The following is a 17,919-nucleotide window of genomic DNA, read 5'->3' on the forward strand; positions in this document are numbered from 1 at the left end:
TGCCATCGGTGGTTTGCCATTGCCTTGCGCACTCAGGGGAGGAGGCAAGTTTACCTCAGTCAGAAGGGGAACTGAACCTACGCTGTTGCCATTATTCTGAATCACATGCCAGCCACCTAACCAACTGAGCTAAACAGCCCCCATGATATTATTTGAGATAGGTTAATTTTCAAAGTGCTGACAAAGAGAAAGCAAAATGTGTTTATAGAATACTTCTACCTAGACAATACTTCCACCTACATTATTACCCAGCAAAAGATTCTACCCACTCGCTGATATTTTCTTTCTGTATTGAAAGACAATATCAGTGTAAGCAAAATTTATTTATTAATCACTTGGATTCAGTTGGAATCAGCCACTTACACCATCTGCCTAACTGGGTCAAGTAGCTTATGTGAGTATAAATTTTAATGCTCAGCAATATCCCCAATTTTCAAGATGTTCCTATTGCTAACATATACAGTCAAATATAGTGAAGAAAATAGGAAGGTCTGGTAGACTATATATGGGCAAATTTAGTGAGGCTGTGTTTTTTTTTATTTGTTCATGGGATGTGGACATCACTAGCTAGACGAGCATTTATTGCCCATTCCTAATTGCTCTTATCAGAGTTAACCACATTGCTGTCGGTCTGGAGTCACATATAGGCTAGACCAGGTAAGGACAGCAGATTTCCTTCCCTCAAGGACATTAGTGAACCAGTTGGGTTTTTACAACAATTGGCAATGGTTTCATGGTCATCAGACTTTTAATTCCAGATTTTTATTGAATTCAAATTCCACCATCTGCCATGATGGGATTCAAACCCGGGTCCCTAGTGCATTACCCTGGGTCTCTGGAATACTGGGAACATGACCTCAAAAGCACAAGTCCAAAACAGGCTGTTGAGGCTGCAGCGCTATTTTCTGAACCACACTTCCATCTAGCAAGACTGTGCTCCAGAAATGCAGCCTCACTGAATCTACCCTCTGGTTTAATGATCTTTCAAATTACTGACCATCTCAAAACCGAGTATCTAACCGTCTGTTAAGTTTCCAAACACTTCGAGAACAATGACAAAAAAAAAAAGTCCATCTAACTTGGGATTCTTTCAAAGGCAGCAAGACAAGGCAGGGAGAAACCAGGCTCAATCCTTAAGGTGGTGTCATTTGTCAATTGCAGCAAATGTTGTGTGGGAGAGCTACAATAGTTCTTAGTCTCCCAGGGCTAAATAGAGAAGAAAAAAAAAATCAGATGAGCTTCCTGGTTTCCATCATTATGCAATGGCCTCTATTTAAAACTGTGCATGCACAGATATCAAATAGCTCCTGAAATTCATTGTCTATGGCAATTCATTGTCACAGACAAAGGATGGCCTTTTGGGCGAAATACTATCAGGCTCCAGCATGATTCATTGCCTCCAGGAGGGGACAGGAGACTACTAGGAAAGGAAAAAGAGGAAACATTCATTTATAAAAATACAAATAAGTATAAAATCTTGTTTGATTTCTTCAGATCACAGCCTATCTGCACTCTTGTCACGATATCAAACATAGCAAGCAGAAATCAGGAGAACGGTGAGGATCAGTTTCAGTGGTAAAACTGCTCTCCCACCCCATCACACAGAAATCAAAAATACTTGAACAGACACAAATCAAATATAATATTTATGCAACAGTTCATTTTATTGAGGTCAACTTTTTTAAAAAAAAAATTAATTTTGATTTTTATTTTAAATAGTGGTGTAAAAAGATCACAAATTGTAATTGGTTACAAATATGTTCAAAGCAGGGCTGTAAAGCACTGCGTTGAGGACAAGATCAGCATAATTCTAGTCATTCAGTTTATGACAGCAACAAGTAGTACTGATGGTGTAAACTCCCTCTATTTTTATCACTTAGTGAACATGACTGTAAAGTCATTTCTTTTACTGCTGTATTCAGTAAGTACCAAGTCCGAATGAACAGTGAAAATGCTTTTCTGGTTGTCGCTATGAGTGACAACATTACTAATAACATGTGAAATAAAGAATGCAAAAAAAAAAAGGGGTTTACGAGTATGGAACTGGAAACTCAATAATGACACTATAAATCATTTACAGTAAAAGTAAATTTGGAAAAACTGCAAGTTATGACCACCAATTGAATATCAGTGTATAAAAGCTATATTGCAGATTTTGAATTTAGTTACTTTAGAGTGAATGAATACACATGACAAGTACAGTAGATGAGGCACTGATCTCCAAAAGAAAATGTTAGTTTATAATTGCTCATGACCTGAGAATCAATGGTTTAGGACTTAACTTGGATTACTTTCATTAGCTTAGCTCAAGTCACTTATGCACAAGTATGTTTTCCCCCAGAATAGAGTTTGCCTTATGCCTCGTCAGCCTCACTGCTCTCTATTTTTAATCTACTTGTGTGGCAGCCAGTCCTGATCTTTATTTATCACTTTTTTTCCCCTCTAGCTAGTCTATGTTTCTCTAAGAGTGTGCTCAAGTAGCTAATGTTAAATTCTGCATACTCACCTAACCCACCCATAGGCTCCTGTTACCCCATGCCATGTGGGTTCAGGACCCACTTTAGTAAGTGAACAAATAATATAATGTAGTATGTCAGTGCAGTACTGAAGGAGTGCTACATTGTTAGTAATACTGTGCTTTGGTCTGCTTGTTCGGATGAATATTAAAGATTGCATGCCCTTATTCAAAGGGGAGTTCTCTTGTTATTTTGGCTAATATTTGTCCCTCAGTCAACACCAACAAAACAGATTAGCTTCTCATTCAACTTACCGCTGCTTATGGAACATAGTTGTGTACAAAATGGGCTGCCACATGTAATAATGGTGGTTCTTTAAATTAATTCATATTACATAAAGCATGTTGGCATGTTCTGGGAGGTGTGGTGAAGTGCTTTACAAATATAAGTTGTCTCTTGGAAAAATTGCTTCTCATTCCAAAAGACTCAAAGCTACAGAATGTTAAGTCTGCAAGTAAGGATCAGTATTTTACAGAGAAATAAGTCAATTCACACTACACAAACTGCTCATTGATTATGGAGCCTTGATTTAGTGCCTGATAAACCCCTCTACTTCAGAGCTACAAATTACTTTGATACTCATGCATTTTGTACCTTAATAAATTGTACTTGGTCACCGTTATTTACTCAATGTAGAATATTTTGTTCCCTCAAGTCAAAGTATGTGGCTTTTGCAGTCATCAAAATTATGTAAGTATTAATCAATGATTTACAGCAAATGAATTCAGCACATGCAACATATAGGACATCTGTTAAAACATAAAGCACACCTGCTTCATCATCATCATCCTCATCATCTGAAGTTGATGACAAGGGACTCGGTGCTGAATTAACTTGATTATTAGCAACATATCCATAGTGCATGCCTGTAAAGTGGAAAGCACAAAACAAGAAAAAAAATTAAACAGAGCAAAGAATAAGAATCACTCAGTGCAAATCATTCAATAAAAGTGCAAGACAGATGAGCAAGTTAATAGGATACAAACCAAGTAGTTAATGAATGACCAGCTCTCTCAATCCAACAAAAAAACAACATCCATTCAAAACAACAAAAGCAGTCCACCAAATGTATGGGATTAAGGGGTGATGTATAAGGGAGAACGCTGAAAAGTATCAGTTTGGGTTCATAATTATTTTCCAACCAACTATACACAAGAAACATATTTGTGGAAGAAATGTGTGGTACCTACTTATAGGATGATCTTCATCAAGTACTGATATCCACAATGTATTGCAGAGGTAGCCTTAGTTTTCAACAGGAAGACTCATAAGGATACAGTATATTTATGGCAACTTTAACTGACCATGCTACAAGGTCAGGGGCTGGGATTTTACGGGCCTGTTGTGGCGGGACCCGCTGCAGGAAATTCGGCAGCCCAGCCAAAAATCCATTGACTTTTAGCAGGACTGGAGGATCCCAGCGGTGAGCGGGGCTGGAAAAACTTGCCCAGAATTTTATTTTAGTGGGGGTAAACACTAAACAACAGGTTTAAAAGCAATCTGTGACACCTGGGTGAAAGGTGGTAGTTTCCCATGAGTGACAAATGCTCTAAATCCACCGACTCATCATCTGACCTAAATGAGCAATTCTAATCTTGCTTATGTAGTCTCACTGATCCACACATTGGAAATTATGTACCTCCTTAAGTCAATAAACTGTAAAATGCATCTCCCTCCACATGCTGGAACCCTTATGGACATGGAGATATGGGACAAATGCTGGCCAGTTGCTGCAGGGCTGCTAGGAGGTTTGGGTACTTTTGGTACTTCGTGCTAATGGAGCTTAGATGTATATCTGGGCCCGAGCATACCCCCTTATGTTCCAAGAAGCCCTGTTCATGTTAACCTACCCTGGAGACAAACAAGTTTGATCCTTGGAGTTATACTAAGATAGTCTTCAAGTTCTGCAAAAGATTTTTGCATGCCACAGCAAAGCTTCAACCTTATTGTCTAACATCCATCTACACGCAACAGACATCTTTAGCAGCACAGCTGACTACAGAAAGGTCCAATAATATGCTACCAAGCACAGGAGTAGATTAAGATACCAAGATCAAGGTATATATTATGAGGAGATGAGCACTAAGATCACTCTTACTTTGGTGTTCTTTAATGCAGCCTGACACTAAAGAAGTCAACTTGTTTTCATCCAGAGATAGGGGATTTTTCCATTTGAGACAAAATCTATAGCTTGTAGCGCACTAATGATATGGCATTCCTGCCAATAGTAGAACATTATCTGAAGTGCTTATTGAACAAATGAATTCAGTATCTGGACTGTTTTTTCTGGATGTGAATGCTTTTCAAACAATTTATGTGCATAAATCATGGAAGGTGGCAGGACAGGTTGAGAGCGCAGTTAATAAAGCATACAGTATCCTGGGTTTTATTAATAGGAACATAAGAGTACAAGAGCAAGGAGGTTATGTTAAACTTGTATAAATCACCAGTTTGGTCTCAGCTAGAGTACTGTGTCCAGTTCTGAGTGCCATACTTTAGGAAGAATGTGAAGGCATTAGAGAGGGTGCAGAAAATATTCACGAGAATGGTTCCGACAATGAGGAACTTCAGCTATGGAGATGGATTGGAGAAATTAGGATTGCTTTCATTGGACAAAAGATCTGATAGATGTATTCTAAATCATGAGGGGGTCAGGACAGGGTAGACAGGGAGAAACTGTTTTCACTTGTGAAAGGGTCGAGAACAAGAGGGCACAGATTTAAAGGAATTAGCAAGAGAAGCAAAAGAAATGAGGGAAAACTTTTCACGCAAGTGGTTAGGATTTGGAATACTCTGCCTGAGGGTGTGGTGGAGACAGGTTCAAACAATGCATTCAAAAGGAAATTAAGACTGAAAAGGAAGAATGTGCAAGGTTACGGGGAGAAAGCAGGGAAACATAAGTAGGTGACTTGCTCCAATCGCAGAGCCGGTGCAGACATGATGGGCCAAATGACCTCCTCCTGCGCCGTAACAATTCTGTGATTCTTTAAACTTTGCCATGTTTTTACTACACTTGAAAGACGGGCCTCAGTTAGCAACAGGCAGCAAAGATGGAAGTTCCAAATTTGCATTACAAATAATATTGTATATTCACTCTGGTTGCTAGTGGAGGTTGCTGACTTAGCCTCTGCTAAATTCCCCTCATCACGATCCATAAGGACAATGTCAAGGAAAATGAAGCAAGTACTAGTGGAACTATCAGGTCAGTAGGGTCTAAAGAATGAGATAAAAACAAAAAATGCTGCAAAAACTCAGCAGGTCTAGCAGCATCTGTGGAGAGAGAAGCAGAGTTAACGTTTTGAGTCCGCTCTGAAGAAGTGTCATATGGACTCGAAGCGTTAACTCTGCTTCTCTCTCCACAGATGCTGCCAGGCCTGCTGAGATTTTCCAGCATTTTTTGTTTTTATTTCAGATTTCCAGCATCCGCAGTATTTTGCTTTCATCTAAAGAATGAGATGGAGTGTTCATAATTAGTTCCATGTCTAACTTTATGGAGCTCTGATCCACTCAGGCTCGCTTCTAAACTCAAAAGGGTCAGAGCTTACCAAAGTTCCAGATTTAACCCAAGCTAAATAGAAAGGAGGGTATTCTGTGAAGATGTAATTTCAGTATTGCATAACTGGGTGTGAGATCCAGGTCTTTTTAGAACTGCCACCAACCAATGCCTACCCATTTGCATAGAGCACCAACATAAGCTGATTCCAGTAGCTTATCAGTAACACAGCACCCTCCCAATGTCTGAGACTGTTGCAGCAAAACAGTTGGTACAAAAACAGAATTCCCTAAAGTCAATTCATTGTGCGCTTCTTTTCTACTGCTGCACTATCAGTGCTAAAGAATGGTGCATAGGCAGCGCCAAAAGGACTACCTCGTTGTCAACTTACTGGTGTCAAATTGGATCAATGCAGTGCTAGAGCTCGTAAAGTACCAACATCACCATTCAGTGCAAGAATCACCACCCAAGCAAACAAACTGATCCTCGATAATGTCCAACTCTCAGTGCTGCCCAATGTGACCAGCAATGATGTACAACTAGCCAACTTATCCAACTTTTGAGGATGTTACCTGTGGAGTATTTTGTGCTGTCAAAGGCCTCGCTGATTCAAGCGATATTTGGCACAAATTGAGATTACCAATCATGTTTTTCAGCAAATATTTGCAATATTTGCAGCCCAAAACATTTTTATTCAACACTATAAACACAAACAGTTAAAACTTGAATAAATTCAAGGACAAACAACTATTATTAGGATTAAGATAACTGGAAAAAGGATGGAAGCTCCAAGCTTGCTTTATAAACAATTCAATATATCCACTCTAGTAGACAATGCTCTCCTAGCTGCAGCTAAATTCCCCTCATCTCAATTTACAAGGGAAAAAAAGGAAAATCCCATAAAAAAATTATTTGGCTATGTGTGCAAGAAGAATAAAGTGCACTTTATTTGGAAGTCGCAGAGGTTTCCTGTTTCAACATCTGAAACATTGAAGCAAATAGTGTCCTCATTATTTTCCCAATGATAATATAAAGTTCATTCAGTATGTTGAAATATTACAATAAAGAATTGCCATGAGGCTGTATTTTTTGTTTAGTACTTCAGTTCTATTCCTTAATTTATCATGAAGAAAGTCTTCACCATATACAAGATCTCTGTGGCAATGTATGCAGAATATCTTTATACTGCATTTGCAACTGAACTTTAGCATTGCCAGTTGAGCCCTTTCAAGTCAACCGTATCTGCAAACAAACGGTTCTTCAGTTGTCATTGGAAACAAGTATGTGTGCACGTTCGATAGCAAATGTCTGAAATATCAAGGGTATCAAAACTATAAACCTCAAATTTACTAGAATTTGTATGCAACATTTTAAAACAGTCGCAGTATCCATTAGCCCGCAAATTCAAATACCTTTTAATCGAAGAAAATTTGAGAACACAGGAATCAGGAAATACTTCCCATCAAGAATATTTCTAATTCCAATTAAAAAGGCCAAGTGTCCCTCTATAGAATGAGTAATTATGGTTAGACTTCAGAAAACCAAAGTGGTTAACAATAATAACACCGGATCCAATGTGGCATTACATGGAAGTTTACAATTATCTTTCCAAAGAGTTTCAACAGTGTATTGCTCATGCAAAAACTACTCCAATGACGAATGCATTACCTCCTTAAACTGCAGTTAGTGATGCCAAACTCGCAATGCTGCACAATTTATATCAGATATTTCTAGACAATGTTTTATTAACTGATTACATTTCTAACAGTTCGAGAATTTTTTCCTTATTTTTGATCTCAATAAGGTTTGGTAACTCTATAGATTTACACAGTTCATTAGTTCCATAATAAAAGGATGTAGGAAACGCATGTAGTGAACCATATTTGTAAGACATCCACAGCCTTTGGAAGTTGAATTTGTGTGTGCATATGTGTCAATGGTCTTTTCTTTAGAGTAGCAAGGAACTAGCATTATAAGCTTCTATCCTCATTTTTAGCCCATTCTGTTGGTTAGCTGGATATTTTACTTTTCTGTGTGATCATTGCAGCATCCGAGATAAGCTGCCAGATCTCTACTGATTGATTCAACATCATCACACTGACAGGTTAAGTAACTCCAAGACAATCTGGACTATCCATATAAACACTGTGGCTTACCATCACCGAATCCCCACTATCAACACCCTGGGGGGGGTTATACCATTGACCAGAAACTGAACTGGACCAGCCATATAAATACTGTGGCCGTAAGAGCAGGTCAGAGGCTAGGAATCCTGCAGTGAGTAACTCACCTCCTGACTCCCCAAAGTCAGTCCATTATCTACAAGGCACAAGTCAGGAGTGTGATGGAATATTCTCTACCTGCCTGGATGAGTGCAGCTCCAACAACACTCAAGAAGCTTGACACCATCCAGGACAAAGCAGCCTGTTTGATTGGCACCACATCCACAAACATTCACTCCCTCCACCACCGACGCACAGTAGCAGCAATGTGTACCATCTACAAGATGCACTTCAGGAACTCACCAAGCCTCCTTAAAACACCACCTTCCAAACCCACAACCTCTATCATCTAGAATGACAAGAACAGCAGACACATGGGAACACCTCCACCTGAAAGTTCCCCTCCAGGCTACTCGCTATCCAGACTTAGAAATGTAAATGTATCACCGTCAATCAGTCAAAATCCTGGAACTCTCTTTCTAACAGAACTGTGTATACACCCTACACCACATGGACTGCAGCGATTCAAGAAGGCAACTCGCCACCACCTTCTCAAGGACAATAGGGGTGGGCAATAAATGCTGGCCTAGCCAGTGACACCCACATCCCATGAATGAATAAAATAAAACTCTCTCAAAGAGGTCAAAAGTACTCCATGTTGAAACAAATTATTCACCACCACCCCTGTCTCAAAATAATAAGGGAAGAAAAATCAGAGTTTTGCCAACTTGAGCAAATTTCAACTCTTTAGATTTTTATGCATTATGAAAACAAATATTGCCTTTTGCAATTTATTAATTAAAAACTACATAAAGGTAAGTGGACACATTGGCCCCAATTTTAATTCTGCAACTCACTGGGTATGATGGGATAAGGGGGTCCAATAGTGCTCAGCAAACCCAGAAGCAAATGCAGTGTATCTGGCAGTGACTTTTTAACTCAACCACTTCATTATAGTTTTACTTCCAATTTCTTGTCCAATTAGTGGCAACGAGTGTAATGTGAACCCACATGGCATAATCGCAATTCCAGTATTTATGGGGTCACTCCAAACATGCACTTCGAAGGAGTTTAAAATTGGGGACCAAAGAGAAGGAAGTACCAGAATGAAGAGAGACAGAGCAAAGCTACACCTAATTTCATTGGCACCGCCCTGAGTGTGTTGCTGAAGGCTGTGAGAAGTTGGAGAGATATACTCTACCCTTCTACAAATGGGAGGAAGAAGTCTGCAATGGAGAGCAAGAAAGCATGGCTAAAGGTAGCCGAGGTGGTCAGCAGCAGGGGTATGGTAACATGCTGCTGGATTCAGTACACAAGTGCTTTCATGTCCTAACTAGGTCAGGAAACGCGAGGTCAATACATCTGCCTTACCCTATCTCTTAATTCTGTCTCATCACGTCTACTTCGGCACATTACGACTCACACCTTATCATGTTCCTGGTGCATCCCACGTTGACATGGCTTCAATAACAACACATTTTTCACCTTTTCAGGACTCATTCTTCTCCCCCTCAGGACCATCACCTATACAGCAGCCGTCGGTGGAGGCTGCGGATGAAGGTTCCTCACAGCAGGATTCTTTCTGAGGATGTGCCGTCGCAGATCATGCATCAGTTCAGATACTCACACTTTGGTGGGACCAGTAAGGCAGATAGCTGTGTTTTCACCAGGTGAGTCACATTTCATAATTGAGTGAGAGCAGGTTGTGGCAACAAGGACAGCAGTGGAGAGTCCACATCGGAGGGCACAAGCTCTGTTCAGTTGGTAATCGATTAAAGGCCTTTGATGAAGAAGAAAATCATGGGGCACCAGCAGAGAATATGCAATTCACTGACAGGCTTTCAAAGTGGAATTTACACAATTGTACAAAAATTGAAGGAGTCCACCTCAAGCATGAGGGGGTGGTGTCAAATCCCACTGAGATGCTATATTCTTCCATGAATAGAGTATTCAGCACTATGGACTGCCATATTATAAAGAACAAAAAAGGAGTCGGCCATTCAGCCCTTCACACCCGCTCTGCTATTCAATGAGTTCAGGGCTGACCTTCTACTTCAACACCATTCTCCTGCACTATCCCCAAATCCCTTGGTTTTTTTCAGTATGTAGAAATCTATTGATCTCAGTCTCGAACACACTCAATGACAGAGCCTCCAATCAAATGAGTCCATGCACGGCTTTAACATCACTACACGTACTCTGGATGGTGGTTAACATGGCTGCCGTGTTAAACATGTTGACAGATACCCAACCTTGGCCTTACAGGGCTTTCCTGACAGGCACCAACGTGTTCGCCGGCACAGTGAAATGTGGCTGGCCCATGAAAAAGATGACACTGAAAAAGGTCATGGGAGTGGGCTCCATTTGAAGTGCTTTGACCTCTCAGCCATAGCCCACCTGCTGCTTTGTCTGCTGGTGACGGAGTCTGCCGCTTTACAGGCACCAGTAGGGGCAGTCTTTGGCAGGATCTTTAAGAGCTCAAAAATGGAGAGGGCTTTGGCCAAGAGCATCTGAGCAGTTAGAGCAGAGATTGAAGCAGCCTGGCGCTAGCTCTGCTGAAGCCACACAGGTTGCATCACGTAGCAGTAACCAAAAAAGGAGTAAGGCTTTGTAGATGCACACAGGTGTCTGATAAAATATTGCACTGATAAATTTATTATTTGTTCAGGTCACATAAATATCAAGCCATTTCACCATATTGTCAGCTTGTCTAGTTTATGCTAAGTGCCTTCTAGGTTGCTTGATGAAGAACATGGGGATATGAATTCATGGGAACTAATTGGAGCGATGTTGAAGGCTGGTTCATTGTCACAGGACTGTTTTGTGCTAGAGGCATTATGGAGGGGAAGGGATAAGAGCGATCGTTCCATTTTCTGGAGGTACTGGTACAACCTTATTGAATCTTCTGTTAACAAAGAGATCCCTCGTAGCAGTGTGAACAGCCTTGCTGTTGCACAATGTTGTGCAAGGAACAGCAAACCAGCTGTCTGCTGGTCCCCCCTATGTTGTGCAGCAGGCTGCTGCTGGCCAGCTTGGTCCTCATCTGAGGTCCAACCTAAGGTAACATAAGCAGCATCCATCCTGAAATGATAGAGCAAACCTTTAAAGTGTAGAAAATATAACCTCTAAATTGTACAAAGCAATCTCTCAGCACAAGTATGGTGAATAAGCCCTTTCCACAAGCAGGTAAGATCGCAGCTGTGAGTGCCGAGTATTTGTCATCTTTGCCTGAGATTACTTCAGTCCCTCAACTGCCACGATGTACTTGCTTTCATTCCACTGGTGAGTTAAAGCAGTCAAGAAACCAATGGGCAATCTGTTAAAGTGAAAACAGTCTTAATATCCCTCAAACTTAGCAATTAGTGAATGGAAATCCACAACCCACCTCTCCTGAGGGCTGTAAAGAAATTATTTTAAACCATAGCAAACAGTTCAATACTGTGAAAAAGGAGAAGCCATTTTCATACCCTTGAGATAAATGAACAAGGGAATGTTATCTACCAATGCTTTAAATACAAAAGTACTTTGTATTTGTCTTTACTAGGCAAGGGTATGATGTCAATTAGCAGTAAAGGAGGATGTATTGGTGATGCTGGGTAGGATAAAAAAATTGATACGGTTAGCAATACTCAAAGTAGAAAGGTCAGTCAGACAGAATGAGATACATCCTAAGTTACTGAGGGAAGTAAAGGTGGAAATTGTGGGCAGTCTGGCCACAATTTTCCAATCTTTTTTTGAAATGGAGGTGGTGTCAGTGTACTGGAAGACTGCAAACATTATAACCCTGCGCAAACAAAGCGGAGAGGGATAAGGTTGGTAATTGCAGGTTCTTCCAGGAAGTTATGCTAAACCTTTAGAAAGCAATGCTCAGGTCTCAGCTGGAGTGTTATGTTCAACTTTGGCCACCACATTTTAAGAAGGATGTCAAGACTTAAAGAGGGTGTAGAAAAGATTTACTAGGAAGATACCAGGGATGAGGGACTATAGAGACTGGAAAAACTGCAGATGATGATGGTGTTCAAAATCATGAAGGGTTTTGAGTAAATAAGGAGCTAGTGCTTCCAGTGGCAGAAGAGTCAGCAAAACAACTAGTGGTGACAAGAGGATTTTTTTTTAATTGCTGTGTTGTTATGATTCAGAATGCACTGCCTGAAAGGGTGGTGGAAGCAGATTCCATAGTAACTTTCAAATGGGAATTGGACGAATATTTGAAGGGAAAAAAAAGATACAGAACTATGGGAACAGCAAGTTTGGTGGAATTAATTGAATAGCTCTTTTGAAGAGTCAGCATAGGCAGGATGGGCCAAATGGTCGCCTATGTTGTGTCATTCCATGTCTAAGTTTGCCCATGCACTATAACAGTATTATTGTAACTAAAGACAAAACTAAAGTATATTTAATCCATATTTTCATTTCCATATCATTGTATAAAAATGGTTATTTTATTATATTGGAACCATAAGATCCTTTCAATGACTAAAAATAAGAGTTCTCGCTCACAAGTACAATATTAGCTAATAAATTTTATGACTCATGGATATCAACAAAGAGGATCGTGTATACTTGCAAAAAAGTGAAATCTAAACAACCTGCATTCTTACAGAGAGAAAAAAATTACTGTACACTTCAGAGTGCTTTAAAGGATGGAGAAAAACAGTGGAAACCAAACAGAAGGATGGGGGTAGGGTCGGGTAAAGGGAGCAAAAAAAGAGAGTGGTGGATAGAGGGGGCAGTAGAAAGAATAGTCAAAGAGGCATGTTATTTGAGAGCAAGGCAGAAGTGGTAAGGTGGAGAGATGCAAAGGAGCTACAAATAGGCATTGTCATAGAGACTGTTAAGTATGGCCACTCACAGCGAAATACATGGAGCGATGAAGAAGCAGAGGGTATGTGTGGACATGCAAGACAGGGTCAGACTGCTAAGTTAAGGTGAGCTGAGATTTGAAGTCAAGGAAATGAATCGTGAAGTTAATACACTAATGCAGCAGGCAGCTGAACGTCACAATGATGGAGTGAAGGGACTATAAGGATGAGGAGGGAGTCTAAAGCATTCAGAATGAGTTATGGAAGTTAGAGTCAGCGAAGCTATGACCAAAGCTGAGTCTTGAGTCGATAAAGGCATAATGAAATATAGAAGAAAAAACTAGAAAACAGCCCTCTATCAAAATTAATTAGATGGAGCAGTATCCATGAGCAGAAAACAAAAGTGTAATTAAAATAAAACAGTTCCAGTAACCAAGATCTAGAATGTCATCCAGCACTGCTGTGATTCCGCAGTTCTAAGGGCTCAGATACAAATCAACTTTTAAACGCCAGTGCAACTCTGATTAACTACTTCACTATTTATGTTGTAAAGCTGAAACTCCTATTTACAAGAAAGACACTTTTTTTCCCTTCAAATTTAAAACAAGAAAAATGTCCCCCAAATTCCACAAGGAGACCACGATATACAGTTGGAAATTAACACCTAAATTTAACCTTCCTGAAAACAGCTATAAAGCCAAAAGCATAGGACAATCAGAAAATTTTTGCTACTGCCAATCCAACAAGCTAAAACACTGACAATCCCGTTATATCGGCAACACTGCAGCTCAGCTTGCACTAACTGATATGGTGTTTCTCCGTTAATGGTGAGATGAGACTGGGGTGGGAAAACAAAGAGGAGGCATTAAACGATCACAAAATTTTGCAAGCACAATCTGTAATTGCACTTGGTTAACAAAAAGAACTGATGTTTCTGATGTACTTTATAACTGTGAGAAGCCGAGTGGGTTGCTTTCTCATCCCACTCCAGAAAATTGACAACTTTTCGTGGCAATTTCACATTTTTTTTAATTCCAATTCCCATGAGTTGAGTACAGAATTAAAAAACATAAAAAGGGCGGAGAAACCATTTTTAACAGTTGCATATAACTTAAAATTCCAATCCTCCAAGGAGAAAGTGATTAAGAACGTTTGTTTTCTGATGGACAGAACCATCATATGCAAAGCCAACCTTAGCTGAATTCAACATTGTTTTGGAAGCCATAAAAAAGGACCACTGTTGAATATTGCCATGAAACTGTCAAAATCAGCTAAATTATTAACATTTAATTTGTTTTAAAATGTAAACGTTTGCATTTACTGATGTAAATGTTAAAGTTTAGCCAAAGAATACATTACCAAATGAAGATTAATAAAAGCCTGAGAAAACTGGCTTCGTTAGGTTGAATACAGCGATGGCTAGAATGAAAAGAACTCAGATGAAATCCCTGGGGTTGCGAACAAGAAACATCGAGGGATGGCTAACCACTATTCCCTTGCAACAGGCTCCCAGTAGAGATTTGTCTCTTCAGTGCTCTGCTCCAATACATTTTGGAACACTTCCCAAAACAGAGTTTGGTTCATTCTCTTATTTTTTTATGAGCAAATGAATTTTAAAACATAAATGCTGACAATTGGTCCCTAAAAAGCACACAGCTTGAAAAGAGCATCTGTTGAGATTCTCTCTTATCAGCTGAGAAGATGAAACAACTGCAAGTTGTTTATTGACTATATTTTCCCAGAGATTATATAGATAATGGAAATTCTCAGCAGAAATGAAAGCACAAATTACAATTCAGAAAAACTATGCAATAATGGATTTTGCAGTCCACGGTTAAAAATAAAGCTTGTCTACCGAAATGTAAAACAGATATTACACTGATGTTATATGGCAATGTTATTGAGCAACCCGCAACAGACAAATACAATATGGTTTCCCTTCTTCAATTCAAAACAAATATAGCTCAACTTTGGAAAGTAGACATGAGTAGGTACAGTATACAGATTATCAGTATAACCTAATTCAGTGAATGATGCAATTACACTCCATTTAATAGATGTAAACTATACACAGCAACAGAGGCACTCCCACAAAACGACTACAGCTTGTCTCACTCACTCCCTTCTGAAATTAAAAAAAAAACATCTGTTTAGATCTCACCAGTGTACAAGTGGTGAAGCTTGGAACTACATGATTTTTACAAGACTACAAGTGCTGACTCAAAACCATCCCTCCAGGTGGGTTCCTCTGTACCCCAAGGGTGGCCCCCATCCCTACTTTCTTCCCACAGAACACACCTACCTCTCCATCGTTCACACCTGCTTCCTGGTTTCATCCAAAAATATGAATTAATAAACCATCACCTGGGTGTGTTGGAAAATTATTCCATCTCCCCTCCCACTTTCCTTCCCCTGACGTGTTTCAAAAGCAATGGGCCAATCCAATACAAAATAAAAATATTGCACTTAAAAACAGAGACAACAAATGTAGTCTTGAAAGAGAAAACATGTGTTATTGGCCTAACAGTGCAACAGGGAGGAAGGGTATGTGTAAGTGACAATATATTTAAAGAAAATTAAAAGCCAATCATCCCCTGCACCCCAGTTGGTCTGGATTTGATGTGAGTCAATCTATTTGCTTGTGCTCTTGAAACAAAATGATCTCCTTTCCCCAAAAGGAAAGTTATTGAAAAAGAAATATGAAAGAGAAAGAATGGGAAATGTCCACAAGGTGAAATACTGAAATGATAACGTGTTTTATTATCTCATGTGATTTAATTTTTAAAAGCCCAAGCATAATAAAAATACATTTTATTTTAAGAAGGTAATTTTTGTCATTTGAGGGCAATGAACCGTTTAGATACTGCCTGATAAAGCTATATTGCAATTGGATGGAAAGGACAATATTAAATAGAAAACAGCAACTACACAAATTACCCAAAATGAATCTCTGAATAGGCAAGTGCAAACTAAGAGTTGAAACAAGAATGCAATGATCAAAAGTAAAAAGGTCAATTAGAAAGGAAATGCATCTAAAGGGTCAGGATAGAGAAAAAACATGGAAGAGTTTATTAACCATTCATTTTTTGTTAGCCTCTCTAGTTTTCAACAATTCCTATTTAATGTAAAAAAAAATCCAAGTATATTTTGAGTTGTCTCTAATTTGGAACTGCATTTCAAGGCGTAACACATAGTTTTACATCCTATTTTCACACTCACTGCTAAAGTAAGCGCCTGCTTAGTCTAGTAAGCTTGAAACTCATTTGTTAAACCTCAACATCACAGAAAACACAAAGTATTAAAATACTGAACAACAAGAGCAGGGAGAATGGAAACTTAAAAAGGGAGACAAATTTAAATAGGTTAATCACTTTTAGATATTCAGTCAACATTCATCTACATTGCCCTTGCATTTGCGTTTGCTTGCTGGCAGATGGATTGTCAACAAATTCATCACTTTCTCACTCTTGTCGTCATTTACATAAATTGATGGACTTATTGTTTTCAATATCTAATCATTTTTCAGAATTGGCATTCAATTAATATTTACTCTTTAAGTTCATGGTTCAGTCCTGCTGCTCAGGTTTTTCAGGAGTTGCTGCCTCCTCTGCATTTAATTGAATTAGTGAGGGACATTACCCATTAGTGACATCACTGAGTGGTTTAAGGATGAGATTAGAACTTGTAGATCTCCAGAGGTTAAAAAACGGAATTTTAAAAATCCATGGCTGGAATTCAGCTGAGGCAGCAGAAGCCCTCCCGCTGATGCTAACAGCTGGAGAGAAGGAGCGGGGGGAGGGGAGGCCACCCCGCTTCAGCAGGACCACAGTTTGCCAGAGGAAGCCAATTAAGAGCTTCCGGCTTAATCAGGTAACAGTGGCCACTCCTGAGGATGCACCTGCAGGATGAGAGCACATCAATGGATGTGTGCCCTCAAAGTCAGGTAAGTGGGATCTGGGGGCACCGGGACCAGTCACACAGGCTCTGGCTAGGGAAGGAAGGTCACTGAGCGCAAGCAGCACCTTTGCCACATGAGCAGCCAGGGGTGGTACTCTGTGGGCAGAAAAGTGTCTAAAATGGAGGGACCACACCAACCGAAGTCCGCTGGGGGAGCTGCCAAGGGGCAGGTCTTCCTGACGTGGGCAAAATGCCCACAGAGGCGGGAAGTGGCCCTTATCCCACAGCTGGCAAAATGGCATGGCGGCAGAAAGATGTTGGGTATGTCACACGCCATTTTGACAGTCTTCCCATTGGTGAGCCCCCTTAATATATTTTTATGGCAGAATCTTTTTTGAAAATTTATACAGTGAGAGTCTTCTGAACAAAAACACTTTTTAGAATTGCCTTCCTGGTGTCATTTATTGCTCACCTCAACAACAAAAATCAACAACTTGCATTTACATGCTGTTTTTAACATGGTAAAATGTTTTGAGGCAATTTGTAGAGGCATAATCAAACAACAGTCAAAGCTAAAAAGAGGTAATAAGGAAAAAAGCTTGGTCAAATAGGTGGGTTTTAAGGAGGGGCCAGAAGCAAGAGAAGGATGTAGAGGGGTATAAGGAGGGAATTCATGATTCGGGTCTTGACAGCTAAATTCATGACAGCTAATGTAGGGAGAAGGGAGTATGAGATACATAAAAGGTCAGAGGAGGAGGAATGGAGAGTACTTTAGAGGCTTGTAGAGCTGGAGAAAGTTAGAGATAGGATGTAGAGAGCAGAGTTTTGGATGTGTTCAGTTTATAAAGGGTGGAGACTAGGAGCCCTGAATGAGCAAGGGAATAATGAAAGCAAAATACTGCGGATGCTGGAAATCTGAAACAAAAACATAAAATGCTGGAAAAACTCAGCAGGTCTAACAGCATCTGCGGAGAGAGCAACAGAGTTAA

At 39.8% G+C, this 17,919-nt stretch overlaps 1 protein-coding gene across 4 annotated transcripts in view; it reads right to left on the reverse strand.

The window, feature by feature from the left end:
- Window positions 1-17,919, reverse strand: part of LOC144680651 (protein transport protein Sec24B-like) — a 106,177-nt gene that overhangs the window by 63,123 nt on the left and 25,135 nt on the right. For 3 of the 4 annotated variants that reach the window (XR_013576600.1, XM_078541878.1, XM_078541888.1), the window contains one exon: window positions 3,287-3,382. The exons of the other annotated variant lie outside the window; for it this stretch is intronic. Coding sequence is in view for 2 of the 3 variants with exons in the window: in XM_078541878.1 (XP_078398004.1) it covers window positions 3,287-3,382 (96 nt within the window). In the remaining variant the exon portion in view is untranslated. The remainder of the gene's footprint in view (window positions 1-3,286; window positions 3,383-17,919) is intronic. 4 annotated transcript variants of the gene reach the window in all.

Source organism: Cetorhinus maximus, chromosome 1 (assembly GCF_964194155.1).
Source record: "Cetorhinus maximus chromosome 1, sCetMax3.hap1.1, whole genome shotgun sequence".
Taxonomy (NCBI): domain Eukaryota; kingdom Metazoa; phylum Chordata; class Chondrichthyes; order Lamniformes; family Cetorhinidae; genus Cetorhinus; species Cetorhinus maximus.